The sequence below is a fragment of the Ictalurus punctatus genome, chromosome 25, assembly GCF_001660625.3.
Source record: "Ictalurus punctatus breed USDA103 chromosome 25, Coco_2.0, whole genome shotgun sequence".
NCBI lineage: Eukaryota > Metazoa > Chordata > Actinopteri > Siluriformes > Ictaluridae > Ictalurus > Ictalurus punctatus.
The window spans coordinates 10,852,200-10,875,101 of record NC_030440.2 but is presented as its reverse complement, the minus strand read 5'-3'; the positions used below and the strand labels follow the sequence as shown (position 1 = coordinate 10,875,101).

Below are 22,902 nucleotides of genomic sequence, written 5' to 3'. Positions count from 1 at the left end.
AATGATTAGGTAGGTGGTACATGCCAAAGTAACATCCACAAGTGACAGCCCATGACCCTGTCGCCGGTTCACCAGTTCTCCTTCCTTGGACCACTTTTGGTAGGTACTAACCACTACATACCAGGAACACCCTACAACACCTGCTGTTTTGGAGATGCTCTGACCCAGTTGTCTAACCATCACAATTTGGTCCTTGTCAAAGTCACTCAGATCCTTATGCTTGCCCATTTTTTACCTGCTTCCAACACATCAACTTTGAGAACTGACTGTTATATCCCAACCTAATATATCCCAATTCTTGACAGGTGCCAATGTAACGAGATAATCAACGTTATTCACGTCACCTGTCAGTGGGTTTAATGTTATGGCTGATCAGTGTGTGTATGGTAAATACTGATGTGTTTTTTTCCTGCATCAGTCTGTCTGCCAATCTGTACAGTTCAGCACAAAAGTTTGCATATATGAAGAATATGGAAAAAGACAAAAATAATTTACAGTAACATGGCATTTGGTGTATTATGTTTTTACAGTTCTTTGTTCATGATCTTGAATAAACCAGATTGTGTCAAATAGTGTATTCCAAGATATTTATAGTCAAAAAATATCTCAGTTTAATAGGTTGCATCTCTGAATGTGATATAAATAGTCTTTATCAGTTCTAGTTGCTTAGCCAAGCTTATTCTGTATGACCTGTCAGTTATGCCATGAGGGTAATGGAAAAACTTCTTGCTTTGGGGTGATTTTGCCTTTTTTTGCTGGATACCCCCTACATTTCTTTTCTTAGCATCTTGGAATTAGGATGCTATGTCTTCAGATTTGCACACAGATTGACGTGAGATGTGTTCAAGGTATGTGTGTGCACGTGATCATAAACACAGAGGCGTCTTTTCATCATTTTTCTTTTTCAGAATTTCACTGTGCTGTAATGTTTATGTGAGCTTTAAAGGTTTCTTCTTATTCTTCTTCATAGCTTTGCTTGTTTCATGTATGAAGGCAGGCACATAAGAAAATCTCTTTCTTACTTACAAATTTCAAAACTGAACTAAGCACAGGCAAATACACTTTTAATATATATATATATATATTTATTTTATATATATATATATATATATATATATATATATATATATATATATATATATATATATATATATATATAATAGAATATTCTGGGGCAGGTGATGGTGTCCTTTAAAATTGTCACCTATAACCAGTCCTTAATATGAAACTATGCTACATAATCTACATACATAGTTAAACCAGTAATCCACCCAATGACAAATGCCTCAAGGTTTTTTTTTTTTTTTTTCCTGCTTGTCGAGGTGCAGCTATGCATTTTAATACAAGCATGATGTATCTCATGACCTCTGGTGCGGTGAATGCTACATAGCAGAGCCTTGCTGGAGCATACAGAGCGGAGGGGGGAGTCATGTGGACGGTCCAGATGCTCTGGTTAATGGAGTTTGATTTAGACAGCCTCTGCCTCATGACGAGGGCATTGAGAACAACCTTCAGTGTCCTTGTGGAATATTTGGAAATAACGACTTGTTCATCTTCTCCTTTTTTTTTTCTTCTTCTTTTTTTTTAAAGCTACAGGATCCATGAAAGGATGACATAATATTTGGATTCGTCATATATGTTTTTTGTAGACATTTTTGTAGATTTGTCTCATATTTATGGCTTTCATTTAAGGACCCCTATCTTTAAAACCTTGGATATTGAGAGGATGAAAGCAAATCCAAGGAGTCAGATGAGAGAGAAAAATCAATTGCTCTTTGGACAATAATTTTATGCCCACTGTATGTAGCACTCCAGATATCCTGTTGAATTGCGGCTGCGGTAGTGGAGTCGAGAGTTCCCATCTTGTCTTTTCCCCTCATGTTCTTTCGGATGAGTCATTACCTGTAAGGGTGAGGTGTGATTGCAAATTTAGGACACTGAATCACAAAGATGTAGTGATAGGTTGCTCCTGAATGCTTTATTGTCAAGTTGTTTCTAAGGTATTGGCTGGAAATGTTGCATCACCAAATAAATGTTAGTCCTGCACCAAACTGGCTTTAGTCCTTTGGATTCAAATCAAACTGACAGACACAGAATGGAGTTGCACCAATCAGATTCCACTCCATTTGATTCCTAAGCTGAGATGGAATACTTTTCATCCGTCAAGTCTATTTATTGCCCGGTACACATCATCAGCCCGACTGACAGGCACTCAAGTATAAAAAGCACGTCGTCTGTCAGCTTGAATCAACAGCTTATCAGTTAACGTGGATAGAGTCAGCAGGTCACATAACTCATTACAGCAGTAGAATTACTGCAGGACATTAATAAAACATTCATTAGAACAAATACATTTGGAATACCAGCACTGATTTGAAATTATTTTTAACAAAAGGCTTGGTTGGAGAATTGATCGGCTTGTCCTAATTACGCCTTAAAAATCGATTATCATGTTCCACAGTAATTATAATTATCTGAACTTCATGGAACAATTAGAACAAGCTCAAGCAAGCAAGGCGGATGATTTTATTCAGTATCTGTTTCATAAAAGAAAGGTGTGAACACAAATCTAGCACCTAACCCTAATACTAATCTTCATATAAATTGACTTTATCACTGATTGGTATACATTTGCAAACATTGATGAATTCTCTAACTTCATTAGCTGTCTGTCTGGCCATGGTTAGTTTGGAGGTGTTCGGATGACTCCTTGCAGGTTCTGTCAGCACTTAAAATAAAATGTAGACTGGCAGTCCAGAGCTGCACTGTTGTCCTGCTTTATTGCTTTGGCCTGTTGCAAAGAGACTCGAGAGAGAGAAAGTCTGAGACCTAGAAAGACATAGACACCGGTACGTCCATCTGCCACGAACACCAGAAGAAGCTGTTTTCATCCAGCTGTCAGAATGAGATCTGCTGTGGCTTTGGCTCTCTAAGGCATTTAGATAGCAATGCAAAAAATATTCTCTCCTGGTTTTGTGCGGGTTTTCTGCATAATACCTCTTATTTCACAAGATATAGTTCCTGAAACTGAAGTGAATGCCCAATATCAGTCTATTTTCAGATTTTTCAGGGGCAAAATGTGTATACGCTATAATAATATTATATACTATATAGCCAAAACTTTGTGGATACCTGAACATCACACCCATATGTGGATCTTCCCCAAACTGTTGCCACAAAGTTGGAAGCACACAATTGAATAGAATGTTTTTATAAGCTATAGCATTGCAATTTCTTTTCACTGGAGGCCCAAATCTATTTCAGCATGACACTGTCCCTACGCACACAATGAGGTCAATGAAGTGGAAGATCTTGAGTGTCCTGCAGAGTCCTGACCTCAACCACACTGAACACCTTTGGGATGAACTGGAACACTGACTGTACCCCAGATCTCTTCACACATCAGTACCTGTCCTCACTAATGCTCTTGTAGATGAATGAACACAAATCCCCACAGCCACGCCCCAAAATCTAAAGAAGAGTGGCGGTTATTATATTAGCAAACTGGACTAAACCTGGAATGGGTGTGATAGTCGGTGTGATGGTCAGGTTTCCTATGATTGATGATTGTCTTACCTACACCGATTGTCTATTACCAAAATGTCATTTTATGTGAGGAATATGGGTCAATCGGTTAATATTGAAAGACAGTGATCTGGTCAGACATCTTGATCTATATGTAGAGGACATCATGTTGTGACCTACAGGTCATCCCTGTTTATTTGGATCTATGGGTCAGCTGTGGGGAAACAGTCACTGACTCAGTGTTACTGTCTTCCCAAGGGATGCAGCAAATGATGTGTGTATGTGTGACTCTGTGTGTGAGAATGTGTGTATGCAACTGTTGTGTGGCAGAAGTAGCGATAGAATAGAAGATAGAATCTAAAGTGTTGAGTGTTGTGCCCGCCAGCAAAGTACTGTTTAAAAAAATAAAGCAAAAGTGAGTAAGAGTGAGGGACTGAAATAGATGAAAACAGTGTTACAGCCAAACTATGACATTGCTCTTGTTCTGTAACTGTACTGTATGTCTCACTATGGGTAGGCAGTGGTATGGCATGGAGCTTCTAGGCATAGAGCCAAACAGCGGGTGGACACAGGGCTGTGGTTGAATATTCATGAAGAGAGGGAGAGCCTCAGAGCATGTTTAGTTTAGCCAGCCCAGGAATCCATAATTGGTAGTTGGACAAAGAAAGCATGATTGTGTAAGAATGAAAAAAATCTAAACAGATATCTTAGACACAGACTGTTTTCCAGTAAGAAATCTCTATTTGAGATGTGCATTCACATCAGAGCCAAGTTATTTGTTAAACCAAATAGAGTTTGGTTCAACACTACAGAGTCATTCATCACTGCAGTCTGGGGCGTCTCAGATGCTGTTTGGTAATGACCCGAGTGTAATCTGCAACAGCTCATGGCCTGCAGACCCAGACGAAGGTCACCAGACACAGAGGAACCGTAATCTGTGTAGTAATAACTTTTACTTGTCACCAGACCAGAACATTAAGATGTAGCATGATTTTGCCTCCAATATAATAAAAAGTTCTTTAACTTGGTGACACATTTTGGGTTGCTTTTTGATGTTTCTTTAGTTGCATGTTTAGTTGCATGTTGACCTCTGGTTTTATTCCCTAACCTTGGGATCGAACGTTCTCTTTGGAGCTTTGTTGGTGGCATTTCATTATTTAGTAGGCACTGGACACAAGAGGAAAGAAGCGGTCCGAGCAAGGTCACTTTCTCACAGGCCATTTGAATAGAAGAATGGGCTGCTATTCAAATATTCAAATATTTGTATGTACAACACATTAGGACACAGCTAATGACATAGCATACAATAACATACACTGGCACAGTCCGGCAGTCCAGTCACATTGCTAAAAAGCAGTATACAAAAACTTTAATCAAGAATTTACATTTACTGGCCAGTTTATTAGGATTACCTGTACATTCATTTAGTTATCCAATAAGCCAATCATGTGGCAACAGCGCAGTGCATAAAATCATGTAGCTACAGGTCAAGATGTTCACATCAAACATCAGAACAGGGGAAAATGTGATCTCAGCTAGTTTATATGTGGTATGGTTGTTGGTGTCGGACGGGCTGGTTTAAGGACATCTGGTTTAAAGACCAGGTAACATTTTTCCAATCTTCACCTGTCCAGTCAGTTTTGTTTGTGCCCACTGTAGCATCAGAGTCCGGTTCTTGGCTGACAGGATTGAAACATTTTCTGCTGTTGAAGCCCATCCACTTTAAGGTTTGATGTGTTTTACATTCTGAGATGCTTTTATGCTCATGGTTGTAAAGAGTGGTTATTTGAATTACTGTAGACTTCCTCTTAGCTTAAACCAGACTAGCCATTCTCCGCTGGCTTCACACACCAACGAGGCATTTCTGCCTGCAGATCTGCTACTCACTGGATGCCCCCCCCCCCCCCCCCCCCCTGCTGCCACGTGATTGGCTGATTAGATACAGTGCCATGAAAAAGTGTTTTCCCCATCCTGATTTTCTCTACTTTTGCACATTTGTCACACTAAATGGTTTCCAGTCTTCATACAAAATGTCATTTAGAGCAAGGAGAATACGGGGAAGCACAAAACACAGGTCATTTAACAGGTCATTTAAGGCCCTGAAATTCCACTTTTGACTCATCAGTCCACGGAACATTATCCCAAGAGGTTTAGGTGTCATCAAGGTGTTTCTGGTGGGGGCAAGACGAGCCTTTATAACTTTTAGCAGCGGCCTCGATCACCTTGCAAATCTCCCGTGCATTCTATTTTTATACCCAGTCTCTTTCTGATGGATGGTGGAATCATGAACGCTGAGATTATCTTAGACCAGCGAGGTTTGCAGTTCCTGTTTGTCTGGGTTCTTTTATGACTTTTTTTGGTGACTATGAAGACAACATGCTCTTGGAGGAATTTTGGTAGACCAGCCATTTCTGGGAAGATTCACCACTGTTCTAAGTTTTCTTTATGTTCTTTCTCATCTCTTACAGATTTCCCTTTGGTTGCATCATAGTGTGCTGCATGTTGAGACCTTTTAGCTTACTTTACATTGCTGGAAACGTTCTATTTAAGTGGTGTTTAGATCCAACAGGGCTGGCAGTAATCAAGCCTGGGAGTGTCTAGTCTAAGACCCTAATGGGTGATTGAATCACTGAGGGGGCAGTTACATTTTCACATAGGGTAGGTTAGGTTTGGATAACTTTTCTCCTTTAATAAATAAAATGATCTCTGGACTGTATTTTGGGTTGTCGCAGGTTACTTTTTTCAATTGGATCAATGCAGCTTCACTGTAGCTCTTGCAGCACTGAAATGGAATTATTCATGCTTGGAGGACAGACAATAATTGAGTCTGTGTTCACTCTCTGGTAGAAGAATGTGAAAGAGTTGAAGCATGCTTTTAGTTCGTACCTTTTTGCTTCAGTATTATTAGTCATCCGTCTTAAACATTCTAACTAAAGCATTAACTAGACAGAAAGCTAAATCTGCACATGAATAATGGATTTTTCTTACAGTTCTTATCTCCGTTTGAGGATTTTTGGCAGTATAGTCATTTTGTTTTTAATAAAATATGCCACATATTTTAGGGGTTATGGAAGTGGGCTGGTAGTTAGGGTGGTAAGCACCATGGAGGAGGTGGCAGCTGCTACATGCATCCCCTCCAGTAGATCTGCCAGAAAGTACAGAGAGTACAGTAAACCACTGAAATGGATTGCAGAAAGGGAGACACTGCATAGAAGAGTTCACCATACCAAGCTGAGCTCAGCGTAAAAGCCCTGTGCAGTAATTCTCTCCACTGCGCTGCTGTCTGTCTCCCATTTCATTCTCATTGTTATGCAGAGATGAAGTAGAGCTGAAATCTCCCAACTCTTACCTTTTTATCTTCTTAAAAATGAACATAAGAAATTACATAATTAGAGTCTTCAGAGGGAGGCTGGTAGCCCTGCTGTTTCGTCTCAGCCCTGAGGGTTAACAACTAAAATTAGAGACAATGCAAGGAAATGAGACACATTGCTTCACACACAGAGAGACAGAGAGAGAGAGATTTGGGTTTATAGGAATAAGATGGATGGATAGATGGGGCTGTTTATGACAAATAATGCAGCAGAAAATTGGCAGGAGGCTGTACTAGGAGTTTTATTTCACTCTTCCTTACTGTATGGCATGAATGCACATGCAGGACGAGACGAAGTCACAAAGGGATCTTATGAGCATCCCGTCATCATATGGCCATCGTTCCTCCTTTCTTCTTCCCACCATGTACACGTCAGACCTGTGCCCTGCGATGGGTTAGCACCCCGTATAGTGTGTCCCCTGGCTTGTGCCCCGAGTTCCGTGGGATAGGTTCCAGGCTTCATGCACACTGATGTCTAACATTTAGAAGGAGTTGTTGTAAAGAATGTATGCATTTCACATTCATATTCTGCTTATTTAGGCTTCCCTGAGCAGCTGTTCATGGAATGGGTGAAAACACAAGCAGACATAGATAGCACGGGACATTTTTAACTTTAGGATCCTTAGATTAAAACCAGAGAAATGAAAAACAAGACCAGGCAAGACCTAAACGTAAATTCTTTAGGTTGGTTGCTGCAAAGCTGCATTTGTGTTCATTAACAGTGTGATGGAGCAGTCACTCTACTGCCAACTCAGCAGTACTGATACAAGCCCCTAGGCTACTTCACTCTGTATGTGTGTGTGTGTGTGTGTGTGTGTGTGTGTGTGTGTGTGTGTGTATGTATACTATTCTGAAAACACAACAGCTTCCTAAATCATCTGGCACTTATTCACCCCGGAGTTTACAGAACTTAAGCTGAATTGGGAAAGACTCGTTTACAGGGTTGGTTACCCTATTTACCCCAAGAGTAATTTAACATTTTCTGCTTGCACAGTTGTTTTTAACAGCTTCAAAGCACAAAGGAGTAGTTTAATTTGTAAAGAGAATTTATTGTTCCAAGTAATCGAAAAAAAAAGCAAGGAGATCGCAGTGCTTTTTGTGTTCCGTTATATTCCCTGTCGTAATGTTTTAGTTTGAGAAGTGTGTTTAAATGGAAGCAAGGGTCAATGTTGCCCAACAGCACTATTAGACACGGCTTTTACTCCTGAGTCATGTGGAAATCCACTAAACTGCCCAGGTGGGATTGTATAAACCTGTCAGTGCTACAAAACCCATATTGTGACAAGCTTCTTTGTAATATGAAACTGCCGAGATATAGTAGTAACAGAAGATTCAAATAAGGTCATTGAAAAACTACAGCAGCACATGGTTTGCGGGATAATTAGGATTTGATGTCAGATGTTAGATTATTCTAGGAGCAGGTGTTGTGGTGTAGGAAAGAAAATAGGAAAAATAGAAAAAAGAGAGAAATCTGTCAGAATTGAGCCTTTCTTAGACAGTGAGCCATCTGTGGACTGTGTTCTCTGGATGAAGGAGGATGGATGAAGTAGACTACACTTGCTTTGTTTATCGCTTGTTGTGACTGTCTGTCTGTGTGTGCATGGGTTTATGATAGGGAGATATGCACGGCTCTGTTTAGAACATGAAGAATATGAACCATTTACAACTCCTCATCATTCTAATCAGGCTACAGAGTACGATTCATGCCAGCAGTGAGTATTGCAGCCCCCAACCCTATTCCAGCTGGATTAGCTATAATTTTACTGACGACAAGCACGGTGCGTGTTAGAAATGTTAATAATCGTGGTGTTCAGGTCCGGATTTATCCTATGTTGATTGGGGTTGCAGTCAGAATATCCACTGGGCATCTTTTACAATCATGCTTTCCAATGAAATATATTTGTATTATAATGGAGAAGTGCAGACTCTCTGCCTTTGTTTTATTTAAATTTGATTTGACTTTTTGTTTCTGCACAGCTATCCACAGCTATCCACACTCTGGGGTTCGGGGGGTTGATTCCCACATCTGCCCTGTGAGAGTTTGCATGTTCTTCCTGTACTTCAGAGGTTTCCTCCCCTAGTCCAAAGACATGCATTGTAGGTTGTATATGGCATTTCCAAATTGTGCATAGTGTGTGAATGTGTGTGCAATTTTTCCCTGCGATGGGTTGGTACCCTGTCCAGGTTTCCCTGAATTGTGCCCTGGGGTCGCTGGTACTCCCCGTGATCCTGTTGTGGATAAGCGCTATGGAAAATGTACGTACATATGTATGTATTAATTAATTTATTTATTTTCATCCATGTGTGTCAAACTCAAATTCTGCCTGAGCAACATCAGCATTTTTGTGAGACTCCAAAGTACCATAATCTAAGGCTGTTTGTTGATTTAAAATAAATGTAAAAAACTTATTAAAGTTCTATCAATTAACATCAGTAACTTAGGCTCTGAAAAGAAGAACTAAAAGAATTCTATTCACTGTATATTCACTATTAGATGATGATGATTATCCATCCATCCATCCACCTTCTATACTGCTTTATCCTTTTCAGGGTCACGGGGAAACCTGGAGCCTATCCAGGGTGCCTATGACAGGGTGCCAATCCATCGCAGGGCACAAACACATACACACTCACACACCCATTCATACACTACGGACACTTTGGACATGCCAATCAGCCTACCATGTATGTCTTTGGACTGGGGGAGGAAACCGGAGTACGCGGAGGAAACCCCCGCAGCACGGGGAGAACATGCAAACTCTGCACACACAAGGCCACAGTGGGAATCGTGATGATGATTATTATACTAATTAAAGTTGGGTTTTTAAAATAATTTTTTGAGTGCATTTATTCATTAACGAATAACGTATTTGGATCGTAGGCCTTGAGCTTGACACGTGAATAATTAACGTACTTGATAATGGGGTGAAAAAAAGTCCTGAGGTGAGTGTTAGGGAGAATTTCAGGGCGTGTAACCCAACCTAGCAACCCCCCTAAATCCAACCCTGGTGCTGTTGTTACACTGTACTTTAAAAGTTCATGCTATTAATATAGCAGTAGACATTGACCTACTCTAAGTACAGACTGAACTACTTCTTAAGAAAACTTAGGCAACTGTGAGGCAGACTGAATTCTATTTTATCAATACAATAAAGAATATGCTGGAAAGTACTGAAGCATTAAGAAAACAAAATTGCAATTGATTTGGTATGTTAAATTGTAATGATCATTTCTCTCAGGTAAAAACAAATGCAACAAATGCAACTGCAAGCTACTCATAATGTGCTGCGTTCTTCCTCCAGTACGCGCAGTAATTTCAACATTGTGTCCCAAATGACATTACTTTTATTTGTGTAGCACAAATAGTATTAGTAGTATAGGTATTACCACAAAGCAGCTTTAAAGGAATTCTAATGTACAGATATATTCAGCTCCCTAATGAACAAGTGACAATGGAAAGGAAAAACCACTTGAGATGACACGAGGAAGAAAGGAGAGGAACACCCAAACACCTCATCACAAACCCAACGGGACTTATTATTATATGATTGTTAGGACGACTCATCACCGCAGGAATATCTTATTGTACCGTCTTATTTTTTCAATCCTACACTCTGTAGCTTTAAATAAAAGGCTTCAATTCAACATTGCAACACTGTGAAGGTTGTTGTTGCAAAAATATGCTGTTTACCTGAAAATATGAGCCAAAATAAGAATTTCATGTGTGCATAAGGGAAAATATACGAGCAGGGGGTTTCTCACATGGTGATAGTTCTCTCATATAGTTTTCGCGACTCTGCTGGCTGGGGCAGTGCACAGGTAAGCTGAGGTAAGCTGACTGGACATTTTAAGGTGGCATACCCCACAGGAGTGTTGGCATTAATGTTGAAGTTAATGCCAGCGTAGCCTGAAGCAACCCCACACTGTGAATTCTTAATTTCAGTAGTTAAAAAATCCAAGCAGGACATCATGCTAAACTCGGTTCACCTTCTATCTAGGTTCATCTGTTTGCATCAGAACATGGACAGTGTATAAAAGAATCTCCATCCAGGGTCCACACAGATTTTGAATCCCTAACCATAATAGTTGGAAAGTTACGTTTTGACCCCCCTGTCTGTTTTTGGTTTTGTACCTGAAACATCTGTCCAAATGAAGCTGACATGGTGCTGACTCCTCCACAAAGTTTTGTGCATGATTAATTTCCACTGTCAGTTTAATCCCTTGTGCGTCAATTAAAAATATTACACATAGGTCCATAGAGGACAAAAATGGCCATGTCCCAAGATTTTTTTATATATTAATAGTTTTTCCATTTTCACTGACTTCAGTTTTTCACCAGCATCAGTTCTGATCATAATTATCAAACATTCATTTATTTTCAGAATTTTAACCCTTTAAACGCTGGTTTCATTACATTAATGCAAAAATCTTCAAAGCTCAGTAACCTTCTTTGACTCGTATACATGGAGTGGGATTTTGTGATTTCCAGTACAATATCATTTCTTTCTTTCAATGTCCATGTATATCGGAGAAGGAACTCTGAACTACAGTTCCCAGCAGACACTGCAGCTCACTGCATCACAGTCACATGACCACCTGCACCTGAATCATGTTCTTGTTAACGAGCACTCATGTGTACATAGCCACAGTTTGCAGTTTACTCTTTGGCTTACGTTTGTCTTTCTTTGCCATGTTATGCTCTTGCTTGTTTTTGTTTTCTTTATCCTTGTACCTTGCAGCAAGTTCCATAGATCTTGTTTTCTTTTGAACTTTATTTAAAGTAAATCTGCACTTGCATCCGTCTCCACCTTGAAATTGTGACATAGTGTTCTCACACACACACACACACACACACACACACACACACACACACACACATACATTTCAGTACACACATGCAAACCACAACTCTGATATCCATACAAACACACCCACACAATTATAGCTGTGTCATTTATTCAGTTGGTCTGCAGTGCTCTATGATACAGCAGAATCAGAAAAAAGGAAAAGTGTGGATTTTCCCCAGAGGCTAAACCTGAGGAAAATAATACACATTTCAGAATTTAAAAAAAAATTAATTCAATGTTTTGAAACCTTTTCAACAAAATATAAGCTTATTAACACCGAATGCATGATGTTATGCTTAAATGTCACATGAATTAAATATTGCAGTTTGAATGGGTGTCAAGGGAGACATTTTTGTCCTTATGGTCCTGAGTAGAACTATTTTGTGTATCTAGTTTAAAATAAATTTATGAAAGCAAATGAGGGTGAAATATTAAAATTCCAATTAAAATACACACCTTTTTACAAAATTTATGCTGTGTGCATTGAAATGAAAAAGACAGAAATGTCCATAATGACACACAATGGTTAAAAACATGTCTTTCATCAGCACTTTCTGTTACATAGATTTCTTACAAGATACCTCCTCAGATGACATTGTATTGGCAAATAATTGCAGCTGTGGTAGTCAGACTGCTTGGTGGGAGCTCGAGCATAAATTTAATTTCGAGTATTGTCTGAGTTACTTTATTGGCGCATGTGATGTAGGCTGCTTTGTAATAATGTGATATGCAACATCACATTATAGTGGCCATGTTTCTTTTGGTTATACTGTGTCCTCGGGAAGTAGATGGTGTGTGGGTTGTTGAGTGGTGTGTGTGTGTGTGTGTGTGTGAGAGCGAGAGAGAGAGAGAGAGAGAGAGAGAGAGAGAGAGAGATGCAGATGAAACACTTGAAGCTTGTTGAATCCTGTATTTGTGTGTAGTGCACTGAAAAGCACTTTACATTGTACCTTAGTTTTGAGATCAGGTTTGATGATGTTAATGTAGTAAAATGTGGGAGAAAAGCCTTGTAAGAGTCGTTTTTATTTATTTATTTATTTGTTTATTTTAAAGACACTATGTTCACCCTCTGTGTGCATGGGTTTCCTCCAGATTCTCTAGTTTCCTCCCACCTCCCATAAACATATCGGGATAAGGTGGTTATTGAGTGAATGAATGAATTAAGTAATTGATTAAGTATTTAGTTTCAAAACTAAACATTCCTAAGAATATGTATGGGCAATAGTCATTTGGTGGGTAAGGCACTGGGCAGCTTATTGGCAGGTTAGGACCTTAACCTTCAACTCCTCAGTTCAATTTGAACTCCTTTTGGTTAAATTGTTTGACAAATCTTTCAGTATATTTCTCATTTCATTGCATATACAGTATCTCACAAAAGTGAGTACACCCCTCACATTTCTGTAAATATTTGATTATATCTTTTCATGTGACAACACTGAAGAAATGACACTTTGCTATAATGTAAAGTAGTGAGTGTACAGCTTGTGTAACAGTGTAAATTTGCTGTCCTCTCAAAATAACTCAACACACAGCCATTAATGTCTAAACCGCTGGCAACAAAAGTGAGTACACCCCTAAGTGAAAATGTCCAAATTGGGCCCAAAGTGTCAATATTTTGTGTGATCACCATTATTTTCCAGCACTGCCTTAACCCTCTTGGTCATGGAGTTCACCAGAGCTTCACAGGTTGCCACTGGAGTCCTCTTCCACTCCTCCATGATGACATCACGGAGCTGGTGGATGTTAGAGCTTTAACATTAAATGCTGAGCTTTAACATTAGAGAGGTTTCATGAATAATTATTTTCTTAAAAGCATAAAATCGATTGTTTATTTAAACTGTGGGATGTTCATATCTGTGTTCCAAATGGCATACTATGCGTACTACTTAACTACTAAAGTATGAGTAGGAAAGTATAATGCACATTATGGGTCATATTCAGACTTAAGTCCAAGACATACTTCAATATTTATGCTAGGGAAGTTACACATATTTACAAATGGGTTACATGCCTGCTTAAGTAAATTTTTTGGGTGCACTATTCAGATTATGCAAATACCTGAGTGACAATTTTACAATATGTAACACTGCATTTGGACTTTAATTATAATTCTGGTAATACCAACCCCAGGTAAATTTGTGTGTGTGTGTGTGTGTGTGTGTGTGTGTGTGTGTGTGTGTGTGTGTGTGTGTGTGTGTGTGTGTGTGTGTGTTCTTTCTCAGAGCCTAGCTGTTGAGGGTCACCTTCAGTGATCTCCTAATCTCTTTGTGTCTGCTTCCTCCTGTATTTCTGAGCTCAGTGATGTTGAACCTCCTGCTACTGAGAGCCATCCTCACTGCCAGTGCTGTTACTCCACATAGACGATTCAGCCCTAAACTTCATCTATGCATGCAGACTTATAATCTGAAACCCCGCCATTGCAAAATGTGCATTCAAATCATTGCACTGATGCTGGCACAGAACAAGTGGAGCAGTCTGAAAGAGGGGAAATGAATTTCTCCCCTTTTATAGTTTGGGAAGGGAGTTCACATAAGCCTTGGGCTTGAACCTTTGGCATATTAATGTAATATTTAATACTCTACCAAGCCCCTAAAAGCCAGCCTGCTCTTAAAGCTGGCTGTAATAAAACATGTTGTGGTCTCTAGGAATGAGTGGTCTATATTAATAACTGGCATTCTTCTTCTAATCTAATCTTCAACTGTCCAGTTTGGGTGAGTGCAGATGCCCATGATAGCGTCAGATTCTTATTCTTGGTCTGCATGGTAAATGGTCTGCACTTCTATAGCGCTATATTAACCTTAGCGGTTCCTAAATGCTTTATGCTGGTTCTCATTCACACACACACTCACGCAAGGTATTCAGTGTTCAGTGTCTTGCCCTAGGTCACTTCAGCATGTGATGTCAAGTGGGCCGGGAATCAAACCGACAACCCGCTCTACCACCTGAGCTACAGCTGTCCTGTTCTTGGCTGACAGGAGTAGAGTTCAATTTGGTCTTCTGCTGTTGTAGCTCATCCACCTCTAGGTTCAATGATTTGTGCACGTGCCGATGAGTTTCTGCTCACCACTGTTGTAAAGAGTGATTATTTGAGTTATTATATCCTTCCTGGCAGCTCGAACCAATCTGGTCATTTTCCTCTGACCTTTCTTATCAGCGAGGCGTTTCCACCCACAGAACTGTCGCTTGCTCATTGTTTTTTGTTTTTCACATCATTCTGTGTAAACTCTAGAGACTGTTGTGTATGAAATTCCAAGGAGATCAGCAGTTTCTGAAATACTCAAACCCAACCTATGTGGTACCAACACCATGCCACAGTTAAAGTCACAGAGACCACATTTGTTTTTCATTCTGATGTTTGATGTGAACTGAAGCTCTTGATCGGTATGATTTTATGCATTGTGCTGCCGCCACATGATTGGCTGATTAGATAACTGCATAAATGTGCAGATGTACAGGTGTTTCTAATAAAGTGGAGGGTGATTTTAGATCTTAATAAACTAAAGGAGTGTAAAATCAATCAATAAACAGATATATACAGTCTCCTCCAAAATTATTGGAATGGCAAGGAAAATTCTTTTGTTTTTACTATACACTGAAGACATTTGAGTTTGAGATCAAAAGTTGAATATGAATAAAATAGCTCAGCATTTCAGCTTTCATTTCCTGATATTTATTTGTGTGTTAAACAACTTAGAACATGGCAACTTTTGTTTGATCCCACTCATTGTTCAAGTCATAAAAAATATTGGAATGTGACTGACAGGTGTTTCTTGTTACCCAGGTGTGTCCTGTTAAATTATTTAAACAAAAATTGTTTGAAAATTAATAGCACTCTTGGTTTGAGCCCTGGGCTTTGCCTGTGAAGACAGCGTTTGTTGTTAAAAAGGATAAACCAACATGAAGACCAGAGAGCTGTCTATGGGAGAAAAGTAAGCCATTATGAAGCTGAGAAAAGAGGGAAAATCTATCAGAGGCATTGCACAAACATTGGGCATAACCAATACAATAATTTGGAATGTCCTGAAAACCAGACATGGAACAGGTCAGCCAAGGAAAACAACAACAGTTGATGACAGAAACATTGTGAGAGCTGTGAAGAAAAAAACAAAAACAACAGTCAGTGACATCACCAAAAACCTCCACAGGGCAGGGGTGAAGGTCTCACAATCCACAGTTTGAAGAAGACTTTGAGAGCAAAATTATATAGGCCAAAACCACCAGATGAAAACCACTCATCATAAGAAAGCCAGACTGGAATTTGCAAAGAAATACAGAGAAGAGCCACAAAAGTCCTGGAACCAAGATTAACCTCTACCAAAGTGATGGAAAGGCCTGAAGTGTGGAGAAATAATGAACAAACAATGAATAAACAGTTATTATAAGCGCTGGATATGCATTGAGTGTAATTTAGTTACATGTACTTTAAGACTATCTGTTCCTATACTTTTGCTCACCTAAAAGTTGAGTGGTCTGCCTCCAAAGGTTCCATGCTCTAAGTTGTTTAACACATCTAGATGTAAATGACAGGAAATGAAAGCTGAAATTTTGATCTATCGTCTCATATTCAATGTCTGATCTCAAACCCGAATGTCTTCAGTGTATAGCACAAAAAACCAGAACTGGCCTTGCTCTTCCAATACTTTCAGAGTGTACTGTAAATAAAGACCCTGGCATTTGCTCTTAACTAACACACTATCATGCACTTCATCGTGAATCCCACATTAAACTGGAGCCAAATTAAAATGACATCTTCACACATTTTACTCTGCTATATAAAACATTTTAAGTGTAATAAATATACTCAAAGTATACATCCACTTTACTGTGTAATGCAACCTGAGCATTCACCGGGGCTTGACTAGCCCTCAGTGCTGAGGCGTTGTCTAATCTATTTTTAGATTACATTAAAATTCAATATCAGAACAGTATTTAGAAACTGTGTTTCATTCTGCTGCAGTGGCAGGGTGCAGAAAGCCTCAGACATGATTCCCATATAACATAACAGTCTTACCTCAGCCTCAAGGCTGGCCAGACAGTGTGACCCATAGATTATTCATCAGCCATATCTCTCTGTCACACTGGCAATGTCCCTCTCTCTTTTTTTCTCATTTCTTTATGCTTTATTGCAAAGTGAGCATCATTTGATTAGCACAATTTATTATAGTAATGCATCAAGGAGATGGCCCTGTCATCACCAGAGCAGATCATCCATTAATGTCTATGTGAAAAATAGAAAAAAAGAAAGTGCATATTAATGTGTGTGTGTGTGTGTGTGTGTGTGTGTGTGTGTGTGTGTGTGTGTGTGTGTGTGTGCACGCTGGATCTCTCTGTCAAAGCGCAATGTAGAGTTGACAGGCTACTGCTGGGCTGCACTCTGGCTCTGAGATAGGGATGATGGTTACTGACCTGTATAGTCCTCTGGGGCAGGGGCACAGGGCTTTAGTGTGTGTATATGCGTTTGTGTTTGTGTGTGTGTGCATGTGTGCATGTGTGGGTGGGTGTAGGAAAGAAAAAAGGAGAAAAAGAAGTCAGAAATGCATTAAGAGGCAAATACATGCAGTAATCTGTTTAGTAGCAATATAAGCAATGTCTGGCAGGATGAAGAAAAACACAGTTGTGCAGGTTGTCTCTCTTGTCTCTTATCTGTTAAGTGGAAAGCACTTAAGAGATTTCAGTCTAAAAAGCAGATTTTAAGAAATTAGTCACACCAAGACGGAGATCCCTGCCTTCAGACCCGCTTTCCCATCATTCTTCCTGGGAAGGTCAAGCAATTTCGGGTACCTTGTAAAAAAAAAAGTGTTCACACCTCAACTGAAAAGCACTTAGCGAATGTTATAAAAGTGTTATATTATTATTTTTTATAAAAATGTTGTAAAATTATGTTTTAAATTGAAAATCATTAAAAATCATTTGTGCAAAGTTCTACAATTTCATTTTCAAAAAATTATTTCAATGTATTTAATATATTGTCACAAGGTCATTCGCACATGTTTTACATTTGCACCTATTTAATTTATTTAAGTGCACATTTTAGTACTTGTATCTTTTTGCAAGCTCAAAATATTGATCCTTTATTTATGACCTCTCCTGTAGATGAAGGTCAAACGGTGTGCCAGAGTCCGGCGGAGATGCGCGGCCGTCGCCTGGCTGAGGTGGGCATGCAGCTGCGCTCTGAATGCCACCAGGGCCTAGGCTACTGGGACTACCTGTTCTTCATTGCCATTGGCTTCGTCATCTTCTCAGCAGGCACCGTTTCAGCTTGGGTGATGGGTGTGCTCATGGTGCTCTATGAACGCTACAGCAAGAGGAAGAGCGAGGAGGTGGACAGCGGGGATGATGAGAACGTGCCCATCCGCAACGCTGGGAGTAGCCATGGCAACGGGGACCTGAGCAAGCCCAGCATGCAGGTGTGATGGGGGTGTGTTGGACGAGGACGACAGTGATTACCGTAACCCCTGATGACACATAACAGGAGGATTAATAAGTGAGATGGTGATAAGGATACTGACCACATATTTACCAGATGGAGTATGGCATCTTTAATGATAAAGAAAGGGAAAAAGTGACAAAGAGTGTATTTTGCTTGGGGTTCATTACCCATTCCAAATAGTTTTAAAGAGTATTTTGGGGCTTATAACTAGTAATAATAGACCTAAACCCGGACACTGTGTGCATATAAACATGATCACAGAGCGGTAAGGGGCTTGAACATGTCCCAGCCTGGCTGAATAGGGAAAAACTCAGGCAGAGTGAGACAGAGAATGAAACCTAGTCCCCACTAATATTGATTTTTGTTTGTTTGTTTAATTTTTTTCATTTCCAAAAAGCTTATCATTCCAGAATGAAATGTGAAAATGATAATGAAAATGACATGATGGGCATGCACACTGGATTTCTGCCCAATGACCTTTACATCATTTCCAAGATTTTCATTTGTTTTGACATGAACGCCCCAGCATCGCTTGTATACGATACAAAGCAGTCAAACATGAAATTAAATTACCTAACACACAAGCACAAAAAAAAACCCAGCATCCACCACCTTGGAGTTGTAGACATCATGTTGCAATCACACATCAGCGCATTCCCGGTGGTCAAAAATGCTTTGGTTTTTAGTCTGGCAGGAAAGGCAAAAATGAATAAGAAAAGATGCATTGTCAAATTTAGCAGTGTTCGTGTGAACTAGGCCTGAGAAAGACTGGACTGAGTTAATGACACGTTAATAATGCTCATATACATTCACTCTCTCCTCCACACTTCTTGCTAAGAGAGTGATTTAATGAGATGGGATGGAGTGAATCACAGGGCAGGCAGACTGTCCCTCTGTCAGGTCAATGAGATGAGGGAGGGAATGAGGGCTGATATGAATGATTCATCCAGAAAGGGACAAAAAAGGAGTAGTGCACTAGATAATCTGTTAAACTAACCTGCTAGTGAAGGGGGGGGCTAGAGTATACCCAGGGGGTGGGTTGATCATTCAGTTGATTGTTTGATTGACTGGATCAGTCAGGACACACTAAGCCAGTAAGTTTGTATGCACTATACCCCTAGGCCTTATACACAGTGAAACCAGTGCAGCATGAACATACCTGCATAGGTGACCCTGATGGCAATAGTGTGTGTGTGTGTGTGTGTGTGTGTGTGTGCGTTTGCGTGTGCGTGTGTGTAAAATGAGGGAATTGCGAAACTAAGTCAGCATGCTGTGGCTTTAGCAAGACTCAGCCTTAAGCTATGTTAATAAATAAGAAAATAAACAAGAAAAAAGAAACTCAATCTTCATGAATGTTCCCGGTGGCACAGCAGTGGGTAGAGTTGCTGCCTCACAGCTCCCAGTTTGATCCTCAGCTCAGGTTACGGTCTGTGCGGAGTTTCTCATACTGGGACCAAGGTTGTAACAAGTTGTTTCCGATCTCCGACTAGGAAAAACCAAAGAAAAATTCCCCGCTCAACTCAGGAACTCTGGACAGTTTCCTCAATCCTGAGCAAATCGACATGAACAAGAACAGCCTGAACAGTAAAAATAGAGTAGCACCTCATCTTTAAATGACATATTCTGTATATACAATTAATTGCTTTAGATCAGCATCCAGACATATTTGCTTCTTAAATCTGTCCAGTTTGCTGTTTTGAGGAGGAAAATATACATAATTCCTCATAATTAGCTGACTAGCTTGTTACTAAAAGAGAGCAACAGAGAGAGAGAGAGAGAGAGAGAGAAAAGCCAAACATGGAGGCATCCATGTGGTCTTTGTAACTCGAAAGCACATGAGGTCAAAAATAATTACAAGTTCCTACTTCCCACTTCTGAGGTATGTTTCATGCAGCATAAATTATCCAGGTATGAATGAATGTATTAGTGTGTGTGTGTGTGTGTGTGCATTTTGCCCTGTGTTAGACTGCTGCATTATACAGGAATGAATCGATGGATGGATGAGTTTCATTTTGTTAACATTTTGGAATTCTGTTAACTTATAGACCAATTGTAAAATAGATGTACATTTTTCATATTCACATTCAACATCCATGGGTGTACTCATCTGTACCATGTCCCCAATGTCCCCAATGTCTCAGATGTCCCCAATGTGCCCAATGACCCCAATGACCCCAGTGTCCCCAATGTCTCCAATGTCCCCAGTGACCCCAATGTCCCCAATGTCTCTAATGTCTTTTTTCTCTCCACTTCAATTCCAAACTGAATTTATGTCTCACTCACTGGTGTTTGGTACGCAGAAATGGAAGGAAAACCTACTTTCCTGGGTTTTCCTACAACATTAAAGTACTTATTAAACACGAGTAATATAGTTATTATGCATAGAAGTTATACATCAGACTAGTTAAGACACGTGGCTAGTACCATCTCAGATCAGAAATGAACACTTGTGGTCACTATGCACACTGGGAGCAACGTGAGAGCTTGTTTCTTGCTTGTGTGAACGCAAAGACACGTTTAAATGTAAAATACATACTAGTGGTTGAGGGGAAAACGCATGTCATTTGAACACAGAGCTCAACCATGTACTGTATGTCCACCTCTTTCTGTCCTTTGATCCTCTCTCCTTCCTGCTTGGAAAGAAAGTATGAGAGCTGGGTTGTCATTGTGAGGCCCTGTTTGTTTGCAAGCTGCTAAATCTGTCCGTCGGTTTTAAGAGCTTAGCGCCATGTGCCATTTTAGGCCCTGAGCTTCTCTTTAACAGGTATCTGATTAGGCATACTATCATGATCCCTTCTTTCCATAACATACCTCTTAGACCTTTTATCCCGACTGTCCTCCACCCCCTAGTTCCCACCTGTTACCTCATATCCAGCCTCATTTCTTTGCAAATCTTAGCTTGGGTGGGGTCAAACAGTGAGCGTGTACGTGACTGAGTGCTTTGTTAAGCACAGACATATCTCTTTTTGTCACTGATGCAGACTTGTCATCATATCGTCCAGCTCTCTACTTTGACCTCTAAAATTCAGCATCCATGTCCATCTAATTGCTCTTTCAAACGCACACAGAGGGAGGGAGTTAGGACAGTTCTACTCTTCTATGAATATGAATGTGTAGTTGTCTAGGGTATAGACTAGACGACATCTAATGTTATCAACAAGATGCCAAATGCTTGCCAACTGCACAGGTGTGTGTGAGAGAAAGAGAGTAAGATTGTGAATGCAGTTGGAAGACTTAAACCATGACTGATAATGCAGAAAGGGTGGCCTGTGTCAGAGAAATCTCTCTCTCTCTCTCTCTCTCTCTCTCTCACACACACACACACACACACACACACACACACACACACACACACACACACACACACACACACACACTCTGCAGCGAGCAGGAGATAACTAAACACGGTCTTTCAGTTTACTCCTCAGGGAGCTCCAGCCAGTCCATAATTTTTGGTGTCCCACATCCTGAGCCGCATAACTGACATTGTGCAGACTTCATTATCTGGTGTGAGTGTGTTTGGAGCTGAAACTGAATGAACATGTGGTCTATATGGGGGTTGCTCAAGGACAGGATGGAGATAACTCGGAGTTTGTACGCTGACAGGATCTGTCTGTGGCGTGGTGTTCATCACTGCCCATTATACCATGCATGCAGTAGTGCAGCATTAAACTTCAGTACTGAGGATTTCCTCTTCTCTTCTCTTCTATTTTCTTCATCTCTTCTCTTCCCCTTTCTTCTTCTCTTCTCTTCCACTTTCTTCTTCTCTTCTTTTCCCCTTTCTTAATCTCTTCTTTTCCCCTTTCTTCCTCTCTTCTCTTCCCCTTTCTTCCTCTCTTCTCTTCCCCTTTCTTCCTCTCTTCTCTTCCCCTATCTTCCTCTCTTCTCTTCCCCTTTCTTCCTCTCTTCTCTTCTCTCCACCTTTCTTCTTCTCTTATCTTCTACTTTCCTCTCTTCTCTGCTCCTCTCATCTCATCTCTTCTCCTTTCTTCTTCTCTTCTAATTTCTTCTTTTCTACTCATCATCTCTCCATTTCTCTTCTTCTCCTCTTTTTCTCTTCTCTTCCCCTTTCTTCTTCTCTTCTCTTCCCTTCTTCTCTCCTGTCCTCCTTTCTTCTTCTCTTCTGCTTTTCTCTTCTCTTCTGCTTTCTTCTTCTCTCCTCTTCTCCTCTCCTCTCCTTTCCTCTCCTCTCCTTTCTTCTCGCTGCATTGCAAATTTCCCAGTCTACGGTACTGAATTAACAGTGAAAGTATTAAATTGACATCTACAGCTGGTTACAAATAAACAAAGTAAGAGTGTACAGGAATGTTTGCTGTCTCCCTTCTCTCAGCCCCTCCCCCATCCCTCCCTTTCTCTCACATTCATTCTCATACTATTATGCTGTTCTCTGTAACCCTCCCTTTCTTGCTATTTCCTCTTTTTGCTTCTTTCTTTCTGCATTGTTTGCGAGGAAGGATAAAGCACTGGCATGATGCATTACATTGCAATACACTGTATTGTTATTGTGCATGAATACAGGCCAAGTGCAAAACGCTTTTGAATGATTTAGATCCCAAATCTTTCACGCGCTTGGATGTGAGAACTGATTCAAGACACTCTTATTGTTCTGTCATTCCTGCACAGAAAACCAATGGCTACAGAGACAGGACGGGTTAGGTTTGAGTCTCTGTAACCCAAGACCTGAGGATTGGAGGGACATTTCGAAAAGTTAGTTGCCTCCCATTCACACA

General features: G+C 40.1%; 1 protein-coding gene across 1 annotated transcript in view; it reads left to right on the top strand.

The window, feature by feature from the left end:
• Positions 1-20,535, top strand: part of LOC108258072 (leucine-rich repeat-containing protein 52) — a 30,257-nt gene extending 9,722 nt beyond the window's left edge. The window contains exon 3 of the mRNA XM_017456359.3: positions 17,836-20,535. Coding sequence (XP_017311848.1) covers positions 17,836-18,155 — 320 coding nt within the window. The 3' untranslated portion in view covers positions 18,156-20,535. The remainder of the gene's footprint in view (positions 1-17,835) is intronic.
• Positions 20,536-22,902: the final 2,367 nt, after the last annotated feature.